The following is a 23,626-nucleotide window of genomic DNA, read 5'->3' as shown; positions in this document are numbered from 1 at the left end:
AAGAGGAGATATTTTGAGCTGTCTTGTTGGGTAGCAAGTTTCTCTTAAGACAGTTGAGATTAATTCCTAGCCCAAAGGAACCTGTGAGTCTTTGTGTACATGTATAGGATCACATTTTAGTTTGTTATGTTGTTATTTTGGGAAATATTGTGGTGGCTCAAAAAATGCCAATTATATGAATTTTATTTTGTCCATATAGTCTTTTACAGATGCTGTTTGGTACCAAATATTGTATGAATTAATTAATTTACAAATTTGCAGCCAAAATTGACAGAAGTAAGATTTAGGAATAAGCATGTTTTTGTCAAGTGACCATATACACTATCTGCTGCTTGTATCACTTAAGCAAATTTTAATTTGCATTCAGAAAACCTGTGATAATTTATTTAAAAGTTTTATTTTACAGCAGCAGTTCTTCAGCCTAGTTCTGTAGCTAGCAGCATTAATTCTTGTTTTGTGCTTTGAAGTTTGATTCTTTGAAATTGAAGAAGCTATGAACTGAAGACAAACTTCTCACAGCTGTGGCTTTTGACTGTGATATTATCACTTACACTGTTCTCTGGGACTTAAAACCACAACTTTGCCCTTAATGGGGCCATTAATTGGTCTGCTCTTCTTGGCTGCCGCCATTTTTGAACATTGTAGGTGCTTCATATATTTGAAGTTCTTTATAAAATACAAATAGCAGATGTCAAGTTCAATAATTGTTGGGTGAAAATATGCACGTACAATTATGTAAGGCTCATTTACTTGGGAGGAAATTCTTGGATGTAATTTATAAGGTAGTTATCTAATGGAGGAGATCTAGTTGCCATAGATTTTGCTGAAAAAACTTAAAGGAAGTATGTGATTTGAACCGTGATATGGGAAAAACAGAAACAAAATATACCACAGCAAAGTTAGAGTTACATTCGAAAGCAGCAGAAGAAAAACAATGTAGCAACAACAGATAACTCACCTTCCTTTCATTCTGCCTTTGCAATCTCTTGAGAAGTTAAAAGTATTTTGGACTGCGATCGACCTAGATATCCATATTGCTACTTCTGCAGATTGAATATGTTGGCTTTGAAATGGTGTCTTGGTATGTGCACTTAACTAGCAGAAATAGGAGGTCTATATTTGGATGGTTTATGTTCACTTACCTGCTGAAGGTTTCAAAAATTAAAAAAAACCCCATTTTTTCTGGTCCTGTTCTCTTGCCCAGACACACACACAAAATTGTCCCTCTATATTAAAGTATATAAGGTAGTCTGAATTCTTATTAATGAGGCACAAGCTGTGAGGGTTATAGCATACTGATGACATTTAGCTCTCTTTCATGTTGTTCCAGCTGATTCAGTAGTGTAAGTCAATCAGGAGGAGATTTAAATAAGAACTGCCTGACTTTTAACCAACAAAAATTCAAATCAACTTTTGTTGGGAAGAGGAAACAGCTGAAAGAAACTATGAGGTTTTGTATGAGAGGCCTGTTCTTGATAACATATATTTATAGTTTAGGAATTTTGTTAAACATGAGCCTTAATTTGTTAGTCCTCGGGGGATTTTGCAAGTCTTATATTTTTTTCTAGACCTTGTGGGAGCAAAGACAGTTAATGAATGGTTTTTTTTTTTTTTTTTTTTCCACTGCTGTGCCTTTTGTTATTCTTTGGGTGAGCTGATTATTGATCTTCAGTTGACTGATATGGAAATGCAGCCTAATTATATTTAAACTTAGTAATATGTATGAGTCTCTAGAGCATAAGTATAGGTATTATTTGAAGCTTTTACATAAATTAAGTATCAAATGATGTAATCTTTCATCTTCCAGTTAGAAAAATAATTATCACTTATTTGCTGTTCTTTATGCTTGGAAGTATACTTGTTGTCTGAGCAGTAGTTGCAGAAACTTGCATTTTTTCCCCCTCAGCTACCTAAAATAAAACCACTCTTAATTATTTTGGTAAGCATATTTTATTAAATCAGGTGGGGTTTGCATATATTCTTTCACAGAATGCTGAATATGGGAACCATCAAAACTAGCTTGTGCTCTGGAGGTAGGTATGTTTCTCAATAGCTAGAAAAAATGGTTATATGCCAGAGAACTGGAAAACTTGGCTAGAGCATTTGGATCTATTTTATCAAGTTACAGCAATGCAAGCTGAGGAGCATTAGTCCTCTAAAGCCTATCAGGTAGTTTATTTAGATTTCCAAGGACTTGCCAAGTCTTTAGGAGTTTAATCGGGCTGTGGCTCACTGCAGGTTTCATTACCATAGTAATAGACAAGGGGAGGGGAGCAGAAGCTGAATAAAGTAGAATAGAATAGAGCTGGGAAGGTGCCTTTATTGCAGCTAAAAAGTCAACCTATATTGTGTGTTCAAATGAATAAAGTACAATGCACAGCATTTATATCTTTAGAGATGTAGGAAGTGTGGAATCGTGACAACTTTGATACTGTGCATGAGTAGGTTTAATTTTAAAGATTTCCAGCTAATCATCTCCTAATGTGGATTTACAGGTTCCACCATGCATAAAGGAATCTAGATGCCTAAAAAAAGATTTGAATTTCTATTCTATGGACAGGTTGCGTAGAAGTTACTTGCTCACATTCAGCTTGGATTCAACTAAGACATTTGTTGAAGCTGACTGGGAGGGGGAAATAACTTCTGCTGTAAAGCAGAATTCAGTATGAATTATCAAGATATGTTAAAAAGATCGTTGGGTGCATGGGGATCTAGAATGTGAAGCAAATGCAATTGCCATTCTTGTAAATAACTCGACTATTAGTATCAAAGCTTACAATGATGTTTCTCCAGCAGGTCATGTCTGCTTTCTGTTGGATACAGCAGGCCTATTTGGTCTTAAGAAATTGTTAATGTATGATCAGAAAAAAAGCTTTAACTAAAATAGAAACATTTCACAATATACCACCCAATTTATATCATAACTAAGCATAAGAATTTTGACTGAAAAACTACAAGAGTTAATCAGTTTTCTCTAGATTTGAAAGCTTTTAATCATGCAGTTCTTTACTGTGTCTTGACAGCATAAGACTAGTTCAGAGAGCTGTCTTGTTATTAACACTTTCACCAAATGCAGCAAGGTAATAATCACACAGCGTAGAACTAAAACGCATTTTCCTTGTAGGTTTCTGTTTAGAAAAACAAAAAAAACCATTAGAAGTAGGCTGTTTGAGGGTAATTAAAATGACTTTCAATTATGTATTTTCCAAACTGATAATGTAATGCTGCGCCTTTATATGCTGATGTACTGGAAGAGCCAGGCAGTACTTCAGGACATTTTGTTAATTTATATTTTTGTTATGTGTTTTTTAAACCTGAAGTGGCATGGTTTAGAGTTTTGTTTCAGTATTAAAGGATTGCATTAAGTTGAAGACCATGTTTGAAATTAATTCAGTTTTACATTTTCAGATGTTGGAGGTTTTTTATTACTCTCTTTGTGTGTGTTGTAACACAAATAATTATTTTTTGAAGGGGGGGAGGAAAAGTTCTTTTGCGAGAGACTTTTCCCAGGAGTGTCAGTACACAAGGTCCTAAAGAATTGTCTGAGGCTTTACAGAGCAGAAGGTAACAATTGCTCCATTGATTCTCAAAAGGCATAGAGGCCTGTAGGCAGGACCCCCATTACGATCTGCCTGTAAAGGAACTGTGCCTTTTTACTGGGGTGTTTGTTAAAGATTACCAATCTTGATAATACTGAATTTCAAAAACTAAGTCTTTAAACCAGAAGAATAGGAGAAAGTGGTAACAATAGCTCAGTGACTATGGTCTCTTATTGTGCTCGCTTTTGTAACCCATACATCAAAAGAAAATTTCTCCTAGAAGGGGTGGTTTTGGGTGCACTGCTGCTGAATTGTATATTATGTTTCAGCTTCAGGGTACAATCATGTTTTGAAGTACAGCAGTAGGTTGCAAAATCTACCTCCTGGAAGGCTTCTGAATTTTTGTTGAGTCCTATCCTAAAGATGTTATAATGAGAAACAATGCTTTCCATTTTTCCTGTGCTGAGAAATTGCTTGTCATTTGCTTAATTAGCTGCCAAGACTTCAAGATTTTAAACTGGAGAAAGAGAAATACAGACAAACCTAACTCTCCGGTTATATTGCACCAGTAGGTAAAGGAATACTGAACTCTGCTGTTTTTTTCCCATTTCCTTAGAATATCATACTTTTGTTTTTGCAGCTGATTCAACTCATCAAACAATATTGATCATCTGTTGCTATTTTTTCTGTTCTCATAAAATCAGAATATGAATCCCCCACTTCCGCCACCACCTCTCTTGTCTGCTGCAATCATTGCATCGGCCTCTTCTGGACCTCAGTCTGCAGGTGTAATACAAAGGCCTACATCAGCTTCAACTGACCAAATGGCACATTTACGACCACAAACTCGTCCAAGTGTGTAAGTAAAATTGAAACTTCTGGCCAGTCAGAAACATGGAATGAGATCAATAACTTTGCGTGTACTTACATCATGCCAGAATTCCCGGAATCTGCTAGAATTCCCAGAAAGCCAAGCATAAGACTCAGAACAAAAGCAACGAAACGCACATAAAGGTGTTATCCCCAAACAGCCGTCATACTGAGGGTTATTTATGTCTTAGGTAAATATAATCAGCTGTTGCTGTGCATAGGAAGGACTCGCTTCAAAAATATAAAGTATTTATCATGCAGAAGACCAATGAATTCTTAAGTTAGCGATGAAGACGGTATAACTCTGGAGTGAATTTATTCAATGTTTTCTTTTATGTATGGAATGAAAGGGCTATTCTCATATGGAATAACTTGTGCCAAAACACAGAAAGTGCTGTATTTCATTTAGACTGTTGCATTAGCAAGTCATTGTCAGACTGCTTGTGTAAGTTGCGATTGAAATTTCACTGAAGATTCTACAGTTCAGTTAATTAGTGGGTGGCAATTTAGAATGAAGGCAGAAGGCTGCTAGTTAGCATTATGTCTTCACACTTGTAATACAAGCAAATGTGCGTCATCCTTCTGGGTGAAAATATTTTATATATTAACGTGCTGCTGACAACATCTTTCTTCTTGGAAACTTCTTTGTGTGCAGCTTGGAGAATAAGAATGATAAAAGAAAAAGTAAAATTCAGGAGTGGCTGAACTGTCTAATAGGACATGTTTGAATAATGCAAGGACCGCTTTTGTTCTGTGTCTTTATCTTCTCACCAGGTTTCCTCCCACTCCAGAAGAGCACCTTTCTTGTATAGCAGGTGCATCTGGATTTGGGCTGTTTCTTTGGTGTCAAGCCTTTTAACACTGCTTCTTGTGGATTATTGTGCTTAGTGTAATTAATCAAGTTCCCATCTCATTTTTTCCCATCCTCCATCTTCAAAGGGTTGCTCTATATGAGGATACTAATGAAATTTGGAAAGATTTAACTAAAAGGGAAGTTAATGAACACCAATTAAAGCACATCACTTGCTTTCCCATAGAGCTTCAGTATGTGGCTTTGTACATCACCCCTGAATCATGTACCAGTGAAGCCTTTAGTTACCAGTGTGTCATATGTTGCCTTTAAAGCGTATTTTGGACTTGCTTTACCAGGTACCTATATTGCCTTTAAACCATTTTTGCAGATAATGCAAAGTTTCCCGGGTGGGCAGCAAAGAACAAAAATATAATGCAAACAGGGAAAGCATAAGTTAGTGCTATCATTACTGTACACAAGAGACAATTTTGATGAGAGAATGTTTTGTAAGGCTGCTTTTTCACCCTTGCGGGGGTAGCAAAGACTAGCATTGCAAGTAATTGTGGATCCTTTTTCAAAAAAGGGGATATTCTACCAGTCTACCCTAATTGGCTACCTCTTGTGAAAAGTATATTCTTTTTGAGAAAATGTGGTTTATTAGAATGCTATTTCCCATAGGTGAAATGGGATCCCATGGATCCATAATTATATAGACATTTTTATATAAACAGTTTTCTTCTATTCAAACTGTGGCAGAAAATAGAACACTGTGGTGGTTAAAACAGTATCGCTTTTTAATGTGATAATAGGAAGTTGTGCAATCTTATTTGAAGACTTCCCTAGGAATAATCCAGCATGCAACTGCAGGAGCTTCAGTTTGATTTTTACTTTTTTTTTCCTAAGAATGTATTTTTAAAAAGAAAAAACGCAAAGTGTTTCTGAACTCTCACTTTGATTTCAGATGCACTGTATTATGCATTAATGTTGCTTAGAAGGATAAAAAGGAAATAACCTTTACAAGTGAGTAACTGCTAGCTACCTTACCCACAGACTTCAAGTTCTAGTAACATATCTTTTTTTTTTTGGCACTGTAGTTGCACAGGGAGATACCACTTTTGCAGTTTGAAAAGTAGTTCTAGTACTGATCTTTCACTCCCAACTAACAGAACTTCTCCATGCTCCCCACCTCTCCGAAAAGAAAAAAGAAGTTGGCATGTCACAGAGTGTAAGAGATGCTAGAAGCAGGTGTAGGAAGAGAGAGAAGTGGGATATGCTGGGATCTGTAGATGATAAACACCTATTTAATTAAGTTCACTAACTTAATTAAGAAAATGGACAAACTTATTAGAAGTATTGTACATTACATTAAAGTGCAGTTAGGAGGATAGTCTTAATGATCATTATTTCCCTTAATATCACCATAATGTCTGTTCTAATATTGTAACGATACGATGGATCGACTAACACAACCCTTTCTGCCATGCCTTCTTATCTCTGACTGAACGTGCTCTGCCAGAAAACACAAGTGATGGTTTTAGTTGTTTTAGGCTTATCAATTGCATCTACTTTCCTGTCTTTTAGGTATATTGCTATATACCCTTACACTCCTCGAAAAGAAGATGAACTGGAACTGCGGAAGGGAGAAATGTTCTTAGTGTTTGAACGCTGTCAAGATGGCTGGTTCAAAGGAACTTCCATGCATACAAGCAAGATTGGTGTTTTTCCTGGAAATTATGTGGCTCCAGTTACGAGGTATATTTTTATACAAGTGTCTAAATAGTTTATCTAGTTTCAAGTCCAGAATTATTCTGTTCTTCTATTTAATGCTAAAATTGGATAATAGAAGAGCTGCGGGTTTTAGTAACTAGCTCATTTTTTGGTTGTGTTTTAGTGTTTTGCTTTTAATTTTGGCAGGACAGTGACAAGTGCATCACAAACAAAAGTTCCCATGTCTACCGCTGGCCAAACGGGACGAGTGGTAACTATGGTCAGCCCTTCCACTGCTAGTGGAACGTCTCAGAAGCTCCAGGGGAATGGTGTGGCAGTGAACTCCAGCACAGTACCCACAGCTGTGGTTTCTGCAGCGCATATCCAAACTAGTCCACAAACCAAGGTCCTTATGCATGTGACAGGACAAATGACAGTCAACCAGGCTCGCAACGCAGTTAGAACAGGTAAAAAAAAAAAAAAAAAAAAAAAGCTTTTTATGTGTGGTAGACAGACTGTAGGGTCTGTCTGGGCAAGTGGCTGGAGTCAGGGTATGTGTAAATATGTGCTGGGTTTTTTAAGGCATTTTTAATGTCGTTTTTTAGAGTTGAATGCTTTCTGAAATGACAATATATCTCTCTGAATTGTTGAATCTTTTATTATTCTCCTCTAAGCAACTGTGTGTACATACATACTCCTACTGTTGGGAATTTATATGCGAGTACTTTAGGTGGAATTTTTTTTTATTCCAGCAGTATCTGGGATGGGGGCATTCTTTGAGCTTCCCCACTCATGTGCAATTCATATAGTAATAAAAGTGATAAGAACATCTGAGTCATAGCTTATTTTTTCGTGTTAACTGCATAACAGCTACAGATTGCTCTAATTGTGAAGAGGGCTTTAAACTAAAGTTGCCGGGGGAGGGGAACCTCAATCCATCCCACTCCTACCAGTTTGATGCCAGTGCCAGCAATAGATGGATGGAGAAGGATCACAGGTCAGCGGGAGAGCACCTGAAGAGCAGCACAAAGGAATTTCACTCACTCCAGCCAGTAGGTCAGCTTCATCGGGGCCCAACTTAAATGCCTCCATGCAAACAGATGTAGCATGGGGAGGAGTTAGAGACGTGCGTGTGTCTGCAGGTCTATGATCTTCTTAGCGTCACAGAGACGTGGTGAGATGGTTCCTATGACTGGAGTGTTGGAATGGAAGGATACAGGCTCTTTAGGAAGGACAGGCAGGAGAGACGAGGAGAGGATGTTGCCCCCCATGTCAGTGACCAGCTGGAGTGCCTGGAGCTCTGCCTGAGGATGGATGAGGAGCCGACCGAGAGTTTATGGGTCAGGATTAAAGGGAGGGTGGGGACAGGTGACATTATAGTGGGGGTCTGCTACAGGCCACCCGACCAGAAAGACTGAGCAGATGAGGCCCTCTATAGACAGGTAGGAGCAGCCTCACGTTCACAAGCCCTGGTCTTCATGGGGGACTTCAACCACCCTGATATCTGCTGGAGGGACAGCAGGGCATAAGCAATCCGGGAGGTTCCTGGAATATGTTGATGATAACTTCCTTCCCCAAGTGATAGAGGAGCCAATGAGGAGAGGTGGTGCTGTGCTGGACCTTGTTCACACCACCAAGGAGGGGCTTGTGGGGAGTGTGAAGCTCAAGGGCAGCCTTGGCTGCACTGACTGTGAAATAGTGGAGTTCAAGATCCATAGGGCACTGAGGAGAGTGCACAGCAAGCTCACTACCCTGGACTTCAGGAGAGTAGACTTTGGCCTCTTCAGGAATCTGCTTGGTAGAGTACCATGGGATAAAGCCCTGGAGGGAAGAGGGGCCCAAGAAAGCTGGTTCATATTCAAGGATCATGTCCTCCAAGCTCAGGCGCAATACCTCCCAACAAAGAGGAAGTCAGGCAAAAACGCTAGGAGGCCTGCATGGATGAACAAGTTGCTTCTGGACAAACTAAAACACAAAAAGGAAGCCTACAGAGGGTGGAAACAAGGACAGGTAGCCTGGGAGGAATACAGAGAAATTGTCTGAGCAGCCAGGGATCAGGTTAGGAAGGCTAAAGCCCTGATAGAATTAAATCTGGCCAGGGACATCAAGGGCAACAAGAAAAGCTTGTGTAGGTAGGTGAGTGATAAAAGGAAGACTAGGGAAAATGTGGGCCCTCTCTGGAAGGGGAACCACCCACTGTAGAAGAAGATCAGGTTTGAGACCATCTAAGGAAACTGAAGATGCACAACTCCATGGGACCTGATGAGATGCATCCACGGGTCCTGAGGAAGTTGGCAGATGAAGTTGCTAAGCCCCTATCCATCATATTTGAGAAGTTGTGGCAGACCAGTGGAGTTCCCACTGACTGGAAAAAGGGAAACATAACCCCCATTTTTAAAAAGGGAAAAAAAAAAAAAAAAAAAGACCTGGGGAACTACAGGCCAGTCAGTCTCACCGCTGTGCCCGGCAAGATCATGGAGCAGATCTTCCTGGAAAGTATGCTAAGGCACTTGGAAAATAAGTTAGTGATTGGTGACAGCCAACATGGCTTCACTAAGGGCAAATCATGCCTGACAAATTTGGTGGCCTTCTGTGACGGGGTTACAGCATTGGTGGATAAGGGAAGAGCAACTGACATTGTCTACCTGGACTTGTGGAAAGCATTTGACACTGTCCCGCATGACATCCTTGTCTCCAAATTGGAGAGTCACGGATTTGATGGATGGGCCACTTGGTGGCTAAGGAATTGCCTGGATGGCCACACTCAAAAGAGTTGTGGTCAACGGCTCAATGTCCAAGCAGAGACCAGTGGTGAGTGGTGTTCCTCAGGGGTTGGTATTGGGACCGGCACTGTTTAACATCTTTGTCGCTGACATGGACAGTGGGATTGAGTGCACCCTCAGCAAGTTTGCTGACAACACCACGCTGTGTGATGTGTTCGACACACTGGAGGGAAGGGATGCCATCCAGAGGAACCTTGATGGGCTTGAGAGGTGGGCACCTGTGAAACTCATGAAGTTCAACAAGGCTGAGTGCAAGATCTTGCATATGGGTTGGAGCAATCCCAAGCACAAATACAGGCTGGGTAGAGAATGGATTGAGAGCAGCCTTGAGGAGAAGGACTTGGGGGTGTCAGTTGATGAGAAGCTCAACATGACCCGGCAATGTGCGCTCGCAACCCAGAAGGCCAACTGTATCCTGGGCTGTAACAAAGAAGCGTGGTCAGCCGGTCGAGGGAGGTGATTCTGCTCTCATGAGACCCCACCTGGAGTACTCCATTTAGCTCTGGGGCCCCCAACATAAGAAGGACATGGACCTGTTGGAGCGAGTCCTCAGGAGAGCCACAAAGATGATGCGAGGGCTGGAGCACCTCTCCTACAAGGGCAGGCTGAGAGAGTTGAGGTTGTTCAGCCTGGAGAAGAGAAGGCTCCGGGGAGACCTTATAGCAGCCTTCCAGTACCTGAAGGGGGCCTACAAGAAAGCTGGAGAAGGACTTTTTACAAGGGCATGTAGTGATAGGACAAGGGGCAATGGCTTTAAACTGAAAGAGGGTAGATTTAGATTAGATACACGGAAGAAATTCTTCACTATGAGGGTGGTGAGGCACTGGAACAGGTTGCCCAGAGAAGCTGTGCATGCCCCATCCCTGGAAGTATCCAAGGCCAGGTTGGATGGGGCTTTGAGGAACCTGGTCTAGTGGAAGGGGTCCCTGCCCATGGCAGGGCAGTTGGAACTAGATGATCTTTAAGGTCCCTTCCAACCCAGACCATTCTATGACTCTATGATAATTTAGCATTCACTTTTAAATTCTCTCCCAACATCTCTGAAGACCTTTAGCATTCATTCTTTCTTTTTCAGGGCTCTGGGTCAGGGTTGGTCCTTAGGCATTCCAGTTTGTTCTCTAAACTTGACTGCAAATTCTTTCAGCTTAGACTCTGAAACACTAAGGCTATACTGGCTTCAAAGATCCATACCATCTATATCATAAAACTCTGTATTTCTGACAGGTATAACTCTGCCTTTACTGTCTGGGGCAGGCCACATCATAGTGAAACATGCCTTCTTGTTATTTAAACCCAGATCCAAAAACACTGATAGTGGTGTTTTCAAGAGTTTTTGTTTACCAAATCCATGCACTCCTCTGTGGATTTGCCAGGCTACGAAAATACCACACAACCGGAGCCTAATCTGTTCCAGTTGCTCCTAGGGCCTCAAAAGAAAAGCAAAAAAAAGAACTCCATTTCACTATCCCAGTGTTCCCTCTTTCAGCCTTCAGTTTGGGGCCTAAGATCTCTTGGCTGAGAGAGTCGTGACCAGAGGTTTTTTTAATCATGAGATTCTTTTTGGCAGAGCAGAAGAGAAAACAAAAGATGCAAACGGTATTATCTGTTATCCCCTTAAGGATGATTATTTCTTAGGGTCTCAAGATCCATGAATTAGCCCACCCCCTCTTCAGTCATGGACCTCCTAATACAACCTATGCATGTTCAGGTTTGCTTTTGGAGGTAGGATACGTACATATGTCTTTTGATATTTTATTTCCTTAATTGGCCACATCTTCCTTCAGTCTGATCTTAGGCTGGAACAGATGTGATAGTCCTCTGTAACAACTTTATTCTCTACCGTTAAATAAAAATAACCAGGTGCTATTGGCAGCTAGTAAGAGAAACTAAGCAAAGCATCTGTACTTTCCTGCCTCTCAGGCATAGGACGTTTCTACTCTAAATCCTTCTTTTGAGCTGCCTAGAAGCTTGCAAGTGACAGCACAAAGGAGAAGGCTCCTGTGGGCTCCAGAAGCCTCTCTGTCCCTGCATCTCTGCACCACTGTCAAGATGAATAAGCTCTTACAGTTCCATTCATCTGGAAAAAATGACAACATACTTCCCGCCAACTTTTCAGGTCCCAAATGGAAAAATCAAAGGGGCTGCACTCCCTTCACAGAGAACTTAACCCTGGATTGCGGTGTAAAGGTGTACTGTTCAGTCACAAATACAGATCTGTCCCTTATAAGGGCCGGAGAACTGAAGCAATAATGGCTGCTTTATGTTCAAACGTTACAGAGAACTTTGTAGTCAGTATCTGAAACGTGATCATCTTGAGCTTTCCCTAGCACCTTTGCTGAGTGTTACTCTCTTGATGAGGCTCCACAGATCAATGCTGCATTTTGCTAGGGCTGTTCTTCAGTTTCAGTTTAGCTCAGGACTTCGAGGATGCTTCTTAAGTGACCTTAGTGAGACATTGCTTGACATCACCCTCACTGAGGGGGTATAAGCTCTTTGATTGAAAGGAACTGGGAAGAAAATGTATATTCTGCCTATTTCATTAAAAGATGAGCTGTATGAAAATAGGGTGACTTGAAGCATTTTTTCTACGGATTCCATCAGGGATAAGAAAACAAAACCAGAAAGCTATCCCATGCTTGTACTCCATTGATTGCATGTAAGTATAGACATATCTTGAAGAATAGCAGCTACCTGTAAGAAAACTGACTTTGTCTCATGAACAAAAGGCAGCATTAATAATTGTTTTTTCCAAAAAATCTTGCTGCGCTCTCCTTGTCTTCCTTTTTGAAATGTTCATGGTACTCAGAGTTAGGAAGGGTCTGCTACAGGGGAAGAGGTTACATATCAAAAAATAGATACAGTAGTTAGTTTAAGAAAGAATTTTTTTTAAGAAAGCATTTGTGTTTCTTATCTTAGAGATTGTAATTGGGTGTAATACTGTAGGATTGTTATGTCAAATTTGTGAACTTTGTCAGTCTTCTCTAATATACTGTTGATGCAATCTAACCAAATTACCAGGGGAACTTGTAGAGAACAGAATAAAGAAAGCAAGTGCTGGAGGCTTGATACTAGGATATCACAACAAGCCTGAAACTCTTAATTAGTATCTGAAAAATCAGAGTGAATTGATGCATTTGAGATGTACATGCACGAAGATAGAGGGATGGCCCCTCCTTACATACTAAGTTTCAGAGTATTTGAAGGAAAAAGGCTGTGCAGCACTGGGATGCTGCATTTTGCCTCGTATTATTTGGGTAAGATGTCTGCACTTCATACCACCCAGTTATGCAGAGATACCCAAGCTGTTGAAATGACCCAAAAGCATGTATGGTTGACCATATAACTTTAATAGCAATGTTGCTTCTTGGAAAGGATAAATTAGTTCATGCAGAGCACTGTGCTTTGCAGCTAGGCTGCAGCCCAGGTTCGTATATTCAACCCTGTGTTATTCTCCAACTTCCAGTGTAGACGTTCCTTTTATTTCACAGGGGTATGAGTAAATCCAGTTCTATATTTAAACATCCCAAGAGACAATAGCTTACGTTCTCAGAGAAACCACTCAGAGTAGTAATTGCCACTGTACTTATTGTTTGAAAGACCCACTAAATCTGTTGTGGATTTTGTGAATAGTTTAGGGAAAACAATCCAATTATATTTTTAGCAGCTTCTATAAAGGAGTGTTTCTTCCTACTTTGTTTTGTGTGCCCTGACAACTACATAGCATATTAAAAGGAACAAACAAATTCCAGGCAGGATTTAGCTAGCTCTTCTGAACTAAAATGTAATCTTCACTTTGCATCTCTGTCTGTATGTGAAGCATTTTACTTATCAGCTTGGATTTCTCCACAATAGTTGCATTGCTGTTATTCTTCTGTTGCATACGGGTGCAAGTAGGGTAGCATATGCTACTTCTTTATTCTGGTGAGACAAATTTGATGCTGTGTAAGATGTCATTGTAGTAATATAAATGGAAGTTATGAAGGTAGGAAGCTTCTTATGACTGATTAGCTATAACACAGTGACTGTACCTCACTTCCTGTGTCTTGTGAAAAGATGAACTCTCTCACATTGTATTCTTCTGTTCTAGTTGCCGCACACAGTCAAGAAAGACCTACGGCAGCAGTCACACCTATACAAGCCCAGAGTTCAACATGCCTTATTCCTGCAGCTGTGATCATTCCCCACCACTCTGTTGCCTCCCAGCAGCTCCAGCCCCAGCTTCCGAACACTGCTGCTTACGTCACGGCTGTGAATGTGAACCGCTCAACCATCCCACTGGCATGTGCAGCAGCTTCTTTGAATTCTCCCAACGTTGCTGCTTCATCTTTGGAGGGAGATATTAGTGGGAGAACTGTAAACACTCACCCTGGAGCTCCTGCATCTCCAGAGAGCGCTTTAGCAGCTGGTGGAAATGCTGCTGTCAGTAAAGCAGACAAGGATGGCAAGGTGAGTAGAGAATAAAATCAATCCCTTGAATTCTCCCATTTTCATCACACAAACTTTTAAGATCTGTATTTTTTTTCTTACATTTGCTGAATAGCAGCATTGTAAGGTTTTTAAGACTGAGCCTGAAACTCAAGCAGCCATTTTGTGACTACAGCTATGGACAAATGTATTCTTGGCCATACAAGAATAATTTAGGATGGATAAAATACAGAGCAGACCTTGGAGAAGGGTTAAAATAGGGTAGCAGGTTCATGCCTTTAAGCAGGAAAAACAAAAAGTGAATGGATAAAGTTCAGAAGAGCTATTAGATTGACTGTTGGAACTTTAAGTATTGTGTTTTTCTTTACCTGCAGTCAATTTCCTAAATACTTTTGAAAGTTGTATGGTTAGAAAATGTTACCAGTAAGTGTCAGTAAGTATCTGTAAACTAATAAGCCTGTAATGCAAAAAACCCCAACCCAAACACAAAAAAACCCCTGTGAACTTGGGGGAACATAAAAAGTTCAGTCTAATAAAATAACCCTAATATTTATTGAAAAATCAGTGTTCTTTTAGGTTGCCTTCCTTACTAAGCAGACACACCGAGAGATTATGAAAAACACGTTACCAGCAATGTTTATTGGACAAAGAGAAAAAAGCACATATAACTGTCTTTTCTAAATGTAGATCAGTAGAGCCTGTAGTGATTCTGCTTTCCTTCCTTCTATTTGAAGTATTTTCTTCTGTGTCTAAACTTATTCTCACTGTCCAACAAGCCATGTGATTGTGTTATATTTTAGGCAGAAACATTGCTCCAACTTTCTAACTGGTTTTGTTTTACAATTGTGGTGTAGTTAGATTTTTTTTTTCTCCTTTTGACAACTTTCTTTACATCTCAAATGTTTTAGACTTTACCTTACTACTTTTCACCCACATGCACTCCTCAGTGAAGTTTATGAAGGTTTTAATCATAGGCTGTACACTAATCTCACCCACGTTTTAAGTATTTTTGTTGATTATTATTGAATGGAGGTACCTAGAACTTTGTTTTAAAATTACTTTAGCCATAGCCACTGGAATCAGACTGAGGTGCCCTTAGGCAGGGCTTTTAGAAAACTTGCTTCTAGTTTAAGGTTAAAGATGCTAACATATTTGGACTATGTTAATTTCTGGAGTTTATCTTTTTCTTTCCCATTTGCTAGACAGCAGTTCTTTGCTGAATAGCTTTAAGTTATTGGAAACTTGGAGGAAGGACAGAGGATTTTTTCATTCACAGTTCACCAATTCCACTCATCCCAGGCCATAATAAAAATCTCACATTGCTCATGCTTTTCTGTTTCTGTGGTTAAACAGTTTATTTTTGTCTCCAGGGCTTACAATCTGGCACCTCTCATAAGCACTAAATTCACTCAGTCAAAGGGTTGGTAAGAAGATCACTGCCACACCCCTTAAAAAAAAAAGACAAGAAACATAAAAGCTACTTAAATAGTTCTCTTCAGGGTAAGTAATAGTCTTCAGGGATTCCTGTCTGGACAAGCAAAAAGAATGTTTACAATTCTCCCCTCTAGCAGAGCAGCAAGACACACTACGTTCCCCTTGTGGCAAATTTCTGTTAAATCATGAAGGCCTTCCCATACTGAGGGAGGATAAATAAAAGACACTTATCTAAACAGCAGCCTCCAGGGCAGACTTTTCTCCCTGCTTGGTTCGAAATGACTCTTTATGCCTTCCTGGAAACTTCCATGTTAATGAAATGTTTTACTTCTTAGATTCCCACTGTGGGAATCTAACTCCTAATTCCTTTTTCTAGACAACCTTTTGGGCCAGTGCCATTGGCTTTTAAGGTAAGCCTTAACTTAACTAGCTAAGCGAAAGGACTTAGCTGGTTAATGGTCTAAATGACTTACTGTTTTTCTCTTTAGAATTTTAATAATTATCTTTCTCTTTTACAATTTTTATAATTATCTTTTGTAATTTGTACAGTCTCAAATATCTCTTCATAATTTACCAATCCTCTCTGATCACGATGGGATCTATCAGAAGGAAGTGTTCAATTTGTCGCGAAGACTTTTGTTCTAAAATGAGGTGCTGCTTTTCATTTACAGAAAGAAAAAAAAGGTTTGCTGAAACTGCTTTCTGGAGCATCCACGAAACGCAAGCCCCGATTGTCACCTCCGGCATCACCAACGCTGGAGGCTGAGCAAGCAGCCGCAGAGTTAGCCCTGCAAGGTGCAGTTGGGCCGGAGCTTCCGTCAGCAGGTGGTCACAGCAAAGCTGGATCCTGTCCTGCTGACAGCGAGGTCTCTGGGCTGGCACAGGAGACACTGCATCGGAAAACAAGTTCGCTGGATTCCTCTATTCCAGTAGCGCCACCGCCTCGGCAGCCTTGCTCGTCCCTGGGTCCAGTCCTGAATGAATCCAGGCCTCTTGTCTGTGAAAGGTAAATTATCCTACGCAGCTAGACTCAGGCAAACCAAGAAAAAAATCCACTCTCTGACACTTGCAGTGTGTATTAGAACTGCTTCAAAATGCTGAGATTTTATAGCAAAATGAAACTTACTTTTTTAACAAGGCTTCATATGCTTATCAACCAATGCTCATGTTTATGTTTGTTTACTTTTTGTGTTACTTTGAGGTTTCGGCATGAATAGGTTCTCAAATACAGCAATCACAGGTCTGAGTATGAGAAGAGGTGGGTAAAATAGGCCTCCTATTTTGCAAAACATGAACACATTATAATACTGCATTTATGAATATCGGGCTAGTCCTTTAAGATTGTTAGCAGTGCATAACTGCCAACCTAAATATACGCTGAATGAGATCCTTATCTATGGGTAGACTTAATATGTGATTTCTTGAGCTGTTGCAAAGATACTTTTACTACCTGAATGCCCTGTTACTGTGCACTCCACACAGCAAGCTCTAGGGCAGCCTCTGTGTCCTGGCAAGTGAGCCTGAAAAACAACATAGCTGTCTGGACTCTGAAACTGCCAGGCAGTTGCTTTAAAGTTCTGTCATTTTTCTTTTGCGTCCACCTATTATTTTCAAATTTCCAAGTCCTCAGTAGATTGCATGGCCTGTGAAGGAAGTGGCAGTTTTCTAACTACTGTCTCTTTTTATTATTCCTGGTAGTAGACAAGCAGTATGAAGAGTGTCATAGGATTTCTTTTGCAGTAGCTACAGGATTGTGTGGCGTACAGAAAAAAAAAAAAAACAGTGGAGTTGCAAAGCTAACAGCTCTAGGACTGAACTGATTCATGCTGACTATTGTAGGCTTTGTTCCGATACTGTTAACTCCTGGTGTGTGGGCATACTGCTGTATTTCCAGAGGCCCATTGATCTTAAGCTACATCTAGGTATTAAGAGCCAGACAGTGTATAAGTTTCTACTTCGTCTTTTATTTGACTTCTGTCATACCTTTAATATTTTTTAAAAGGCTATTAACTGTTTCTATGCAATTTCCTTGGAGGAAATTTCTATTTCCTACTGAATTTCTGAAGTAGATTTACACTTAGAGATGGAAAATAAAAACTGAAAGACTTTTCTTTAAGAATAACATACTTTATTTTCACATCAACATAAGTCTGTTTGGCACAGTAGTATGTTTTTATGCTTTGAATGTGAAAATAATATCAAATTCATTCTGGCATGACCAGTGAATATTTGTGTAAAGCTATTTGCATCTTCACAAAAAGTAATTTTTTCACGTCTGTGATGGAGATTTTTTTTTTCTGAGAACAACTTACAGAAAATAATGCTGTATATTTTTGTTGACCTGGTAATAACATACACTCAAACATTCTTTTTAATATATGTCTGTATCCTTACCGTTATTTAAGTAATTGCTACTAGAGAAGTGCTACCACAAGATCATTCTCTGTGGTATTCATGCAGAATTGTTGTATTTTGGTCAGTGTATTTAAACAGAATTTCATTTGGGTTCTCTTCATCCTTTTCAGGGCAGGGCTAATGCTTTTCCTTCTGATGTGCTCTTGCCATGTTTCCGTTTCTTTAGGCTGAATTACTTTAAATGCGTTGCTTAATAATACTGACCACTTACATTGTACTCGACATCTTCAAAGTAATTTATAAGCATCAATTAATCTTCATTAGTCTGTAAGAAGGGGTGGGTAAGGAACATACTGATGATGCAATAGTATCTTCAGTGAAAATTTGGGAGTGAGGAGGAAAATATTCATGAGGATAAGCTCAAGAAAAAGCTGAAGAACAGGGAAATCTGCTAAGATTATTCTGCTCTTAGCTATCACATTTGCAATCACAGGCTGTGATGTGTTTGGAAAAAGAAACAGTGCTTTTTCTGTTCTGACTCTGGCTTTGCAGTATAATTATTAGTGTTCAATTTTTATTTTCAGAGGTGACTAGAGGATTTAGAAGTCAGGTTCCGCTGATTATTCTGTGTGAATTAAGAGTAAAAGTAGCTGGCTCAACTCTGGAAAGCACTTGAAAATGTTCCTGGTTTGGATACAGAGTTTTCCCCAAAGTCCTTACTTCCTTTAAGACACAATAGCAAATTCTTACTCTAATCCCACTGTTTCACCGTTCACTAGAATTGCAAGTTGTCTTAGAGTACCTCTTTCCTGTATGTTCTACAGAAAATTGGAAGTAAAAACTGTGAACTTGTTTCCAATCATGCAGAATAAATGGATGGGCATTTGGTTTGTTTGATAGCAAACAAGCTCTTTGTGGCATGGATTTGCAGATGTATACTTAATACCGGTGGCCATTTCTCTAAAGGAAGGGAAGATGATTACATTCCCTTCCATCTTACTATTGCAGGCCTTCTCTGTAGCAAACCAGTAATTTAGTTCCACTCCTATATTCACTCTTCTCCTGTGAACTAGGCTGGTTGCTCACTGTGGTTCATGGTCCTTCATATGTTCCTTGTACAGAAGGAACAGAGAAGTTAAAAAGAAATTTCAGCCAAGCCTTGCTTCCAGTTTGGAGCAGTTTGGAGAATTCCTGTCACCTGAGACTTTGCAATGGTGTGTGTTAGTTCTTCTGATTCTCCAGCCAAGACACAAGTTGTCTTTGGGCGTTGTGATTTCTTGTATTGATGCAGCGCTCACAGGGCCAAGGATCACTGTCTTTTCATTAAAAAGAGAGACCCAACTCCCTGTAATTCCTAGAGGGAGCCATGTTATGCTATGAAAACAGAGTAATTTGGTTATCTGAGGGGTTTAGTTTTTTCCATGTCAAGAGGTAAAAGAGTATTTCAAGCTTTTTTTCATGAACCTTCTCTTTTAGAGGGAAACATTGATTAAATAGCCTTAAGTTTTACAGTAAATATACAGCACTGTAATAATAAACTTCCCAGCACCCCACAGTGGTGTTAAAGACCTGAAGTTGAACCTAAATGCACGTCACTACATATCCTAAACTATAATATGAATCCCTCATCCAGTTACAGTGAAGGACAGCAGTAGTTTTGTTCTGTGATTAAAGTGAGCCTAAGTCATTTTATCCACCACAAAATGACTGGTGTAACATCTCCTTCCAGTGAGCAGGCCAGTGGCTTTAGAGGGCAGCAGGTTTTATTGCATCTGAGAGCATTTAATGCTGTTAATTAAATGCTGAGAATCAGTATGCCCTAGATGGGCGTTGATTATCTGTAGGAGTCAACGCACCTACTCAGCAGACAGGAGAGCTGCACAACAGCAGGGCATAGGTGAGCTGCAAATTAAAAATTAAAAATGTAAGAAAAAGACACTAAAGCAAGAAGTTGAATAATAAGTATGCATTTCACTTGTGTAATAATAATGATTCCAATTTTCTGTGTGTTCCTCAGCTAAAATTTTCTGAATATGAGAAAATATTCTTATCCACTTGGTGATCAGGAAAACCACAGATAATTATCCAAAAATCAACTACAAATAGCTGGGAAGTATTTTGTGTCTAGTGAAACAAACAATGAAGAAAGGGAGAAACACATGAAAGATACAATCTTTTTCATGTTACTGAAAACTGTGAGAAACACCAATATTAAAAATGAAAAGTAGAATGGAGAAATGTGCAGACAGACCATTGCCAGCACCACTCCCCTCCTCAAAAAAAAAAAAAAAAAAAAAAAAAAAATTCACAAATACAAAGTGCAAGAGCACTGTGGGGTACAGCCAGGCACATTAGGAATATCAGGAAAGAACTGATGGCTATTGTAGTGGTTGCTTCTGGGAAGCTAAAGTAGTTTTATATTTATAATACTAATATTTTATCAGTAGCTGATTAAAAAGAATTAGGATACTATTTTGAAAATTAATGAAAGATACCGTAAGACAGTCAAAGAAAATAGAAGAAAACATGCTGTGCAGCTTAGGTGCATGTAAAATACTATAGATTAGGTGACCACAAAAGATCTGCAAATTTGACCCTCAGACATTGAAAACATTTGCAAATACTGAATAGGGAGATAAACAAGGAAGTGTTTTGGAAGATTCAAACATGTGGGAACGAGCATGTTTTTCTAAAACATAGGTCACGCTTAGTAAATGTGATCCTTTTTCTCCAGGGACCTGGTAATGAACTTTTGAGCTGAAGCATAAGCTTTTTACTCTGCATGAAATTGGTAGTTTTTTGGCAGTATGTTGTAGATGATGAAAGAGGTAATGGAAAAATAGTTTTTGTTCCATAGCTGATCAAAGGTGATCTGAATAGACAGCTGTGTGAATGTGTGATGAGTCTGGATCTGATCACCTCTATTTGGGCAAACAGAATTTGTAAAATGTGGCATAAAATTTGATGGCTTGTTGTAATGAAAGAAGATGTGATTTAAATGTGCAAAGCCTGATGGGCTGCTTCTCGTTAAACATTGAAAATGTAGTAAAATAGCGTTTTAACACCAGGAGTGTTGTGCAAGATGGACATCAAAGTCGTCGGGAAGCTGGAAGTTAACGAGAAGTACTGAATTACTGCAGGGTTGAGGAAGTTCAAAACTGTGTGGAAAGCTCAGGAGAGCAGTATTTCTGTGCAAATTGGTGATCCTCTAGGGAAGGCAAAGAGAAGATGGGGTTTTGCAAAGCTGTTTGTTTTAACACTCAGGAGACAGCAGCAGTAGCTAGGGAAAGAACAGACTAGTCTATCAATTCAGGAGAGTGCAGGGGTTACTGCGCTGAAAAACTGAAACCGAGTGTATTTCAAGGGGTTACTGAGGGACAGCGTTAAAAACTGAAACCGAGTGTATTTCAAGTGTTTACAGGGCAGCATTTGACAGAATGCGAGGTAAGGCAGGCAGGTATTCTCTCCTGAAACCCGTTTTTTAATGGGCTTTCTTCTGCATAAAACTAGTGCTATGTGTGCGTTATGTAGTGTGCTGGTTAATTTTCAGCCTGAAAGCAACCTGTTTATTACAATAGAAGAATTTCTTTATAGCTGTATTGCAGTTCTTTATCCTTTACTATCTTGTCCTGCCTGAGTAGAGGCTATTGTTTTATCTCAGGTAGTTTACAGTCTTAATTAAACTCACAGTCTATTAAAAATGTTTGCTTCTTATGTCCTAAGTCAGCATTATAATCCAAGTTGCCCACGGTAGACATTAGTGCAGGCATCTGCCATGCTGCCTAGGTTGGATGGGGAGCATTCTGAAGCTGATAAATCTTGTAATTGGCTTGGTAACTTCTATGAAGCATGAATCTAATAATTCCAGTGCTCTGAAATCTGGGGATTGTCATAACTGAAATAAAGTCATAGTTTATAAGTCACTAATAAATAACATTTGACAACTGATTAAGTGCTAATACGATTTGCTATACACACGTTTCCCAAGAGACTTTACTTATTTACACAGTGCTGCTACTCTTTTCTGAATACCTTTAACTATATGGACAGACTTCATTTTTGGTTTATATGTTCTTAAGCAAAATGTACTACTATAATATAGTATCTCTCTCTGTTTCAGTATTACAGAATGAACTTGTATTACTGTGTGTGTATTGAGCTATAGTTGGTATTCCATGCTTTACTAGAAGTATCCTGTTATTTTGTGTTTTCATCCGATTGTTAATTTATTATCTTAATCTATTAAGTTAATAAAGTATCTTAAGATTATTAAGATAATAATTTTCTTAATCTATTAAGTAATATGTAACCTGCATGAGTGCAAAATGTTCTGATTAACTGGAAATTAGATTTTGTCCAACAGATCTCCTAGCACTGTATTTAAGGCTCTTAAACTTAGAAGCTTTTGAGTTCGACAGTCAGCCATGGGTTCTGTTTGATTTCAACATGCAGACATTATTGGTTGCGTAACTAGAAACTGAGTTATAATATCTATCAGAAAACTTGATCAAGAAGTTGACACAATATGTCTACAGAGCTGTAACACTTAAATTTTAGGTTGATGTGAACTCAAAGCATGGTAGAAGAGATTGAGTGGTGTTATGCATGTTTAAAAATAGAGATAGAAGAGTGTAGCCTCTTTTTAATGTGCTCATATTTGAAAAGTGATTTTATTGCAAACAACTGAAAAAATATACTTTATTTTTTGTATCAGGTGCTTAAGAATATTGTTGAGTTGAACACTTTTAAAAATGTTTATTTTTAATACAGTAGTACACAAATTGTGTAACTGTGTCCAAATAAGATGGCATGCGTTCTATCCTGAAAAGCTTCTAAGATAAACGAAGATAATTTAAAACAACAATGCAAATTAATAGGTTTTGTTAGGTGTTTCTTTTTGTTCTGTACCTTTCCTTAAAAGCCTTCCCTGGGATAACATCGTATTAAACATACAGTCGTAAAATTTTGCCTAGTTACTGCTGTGAATGCTTTGATTATTTTTGAGTCATGCTGGCTGGAAGAGTCTGCAAATTTATATCCAACTATACATGTACAATTTTCTCCTGTTACTTAACCATTTTATGTATTTTTACAGGGATCTTGGTGAAAAAAACTTCATAGGAGATGCATACATTTGATTTAAATTCATTACGTTGCTATTGTCATTTTCTATTCAAGACGTACTTAATTTTTAAGGTGTTATGTACTCAGCAAACAGTTCTAGGCAGTTACCTGTTTTGATAAGTTTTAACACACACAGGAATATTTTTAAAACTTTTTTTTTTTTTTAAAAAAAAAAGAACCTAAACTAAGGTGTTCTTTTCTAATTACACAGGTACAGGGTTGTGGTATCCTATCCTCCTCAGAGTGAAGCAGAACTTGAACTTAAGGAAGGTGACGTTGTTTTTGTACACAAAAAACGTGAGGATGGCTGGTTCAAAGGCACTCTGCAACGAAATGGAAAAACTGGCCTTTTCCCCGGCAGCTTTGTAGAGAACATTTGAGAAGATTCATTCTAAGAGCTTCAAATCATACTGTACTGTAAAGTAGCACAAATATTTTGCCAGAAAAAGCAGAGTCATGAAATATTTTCAAATGACTGTAATGTAAACAAAAATCTACATATTTTTACAGTGTCTATAGCACAATTACACCAGCGAACAAAGAAGATGAAGGCATCTGCTGGTTTTATCACTTTGGATTCTTAAGTGTGATGTGTG

General features: G+C 39.0%; 1 protein-coding gene across 1 annotated transcript in view; it reads left to right on the top strand.

Annotated features, from left to right (window-relative positions):
- The window catches only part of SH3RF1 (SH3 domain containing ring finger 1), an 89,518-nt gene extending 66,108 nt beyond the window's left edge, over positions 1 to 23,410 (top strand). The window contains exons 6-11 of the mRNA XM_075709490.1: positions 4,244 to 4,398; positions 6,784 to 6,954; positions 7,117 to 7,376; positions 13,780 to 14,138; positions 16,223 to 16,557; positions 23,242 to 23,410. Of these exons, the coding sequence (XP_075565605.1) occupies positions 4,244 to 4,398; positions 6,784 to 6,954; positions 7,117 to 7,376; positions 13,780 to 14,138; positions 16,223 to 16,557; positions 23,242 to 23,410 (1,449 nt within the window). The remainder of the gene's footprint in view (positions 1 to 4,243; positions 4,399 to 6,783; positions 6,955 to 7,116; positions 7,377 to 13,779; positions 14,139 to 16,222; positions 16,558 to 23,241) is intronic.
- Positions 23,411 to 23,626: the final 216 nt, after the last annotated feature.

The sequence above is a fragment of the Pelecanus crispus genome, chromosome 4 (genome assembly GCF_030463565.1).
Source record: "Pelecanus crispus isolate bPelCri1 chromosome 4, bPelCri1.pri, whole genome shotgun sequence".
NCBI classification, from domain to species: domain Eukaryota; kingdom Metazoa; phylum Chordata; class Aves; order Pelecaniformes; family Pelecanidae; genus Pelecanus; species Pelecanus crispus.
This window is presented reverse-complemented; position numbering and strand designations above follow the sequence as displayed.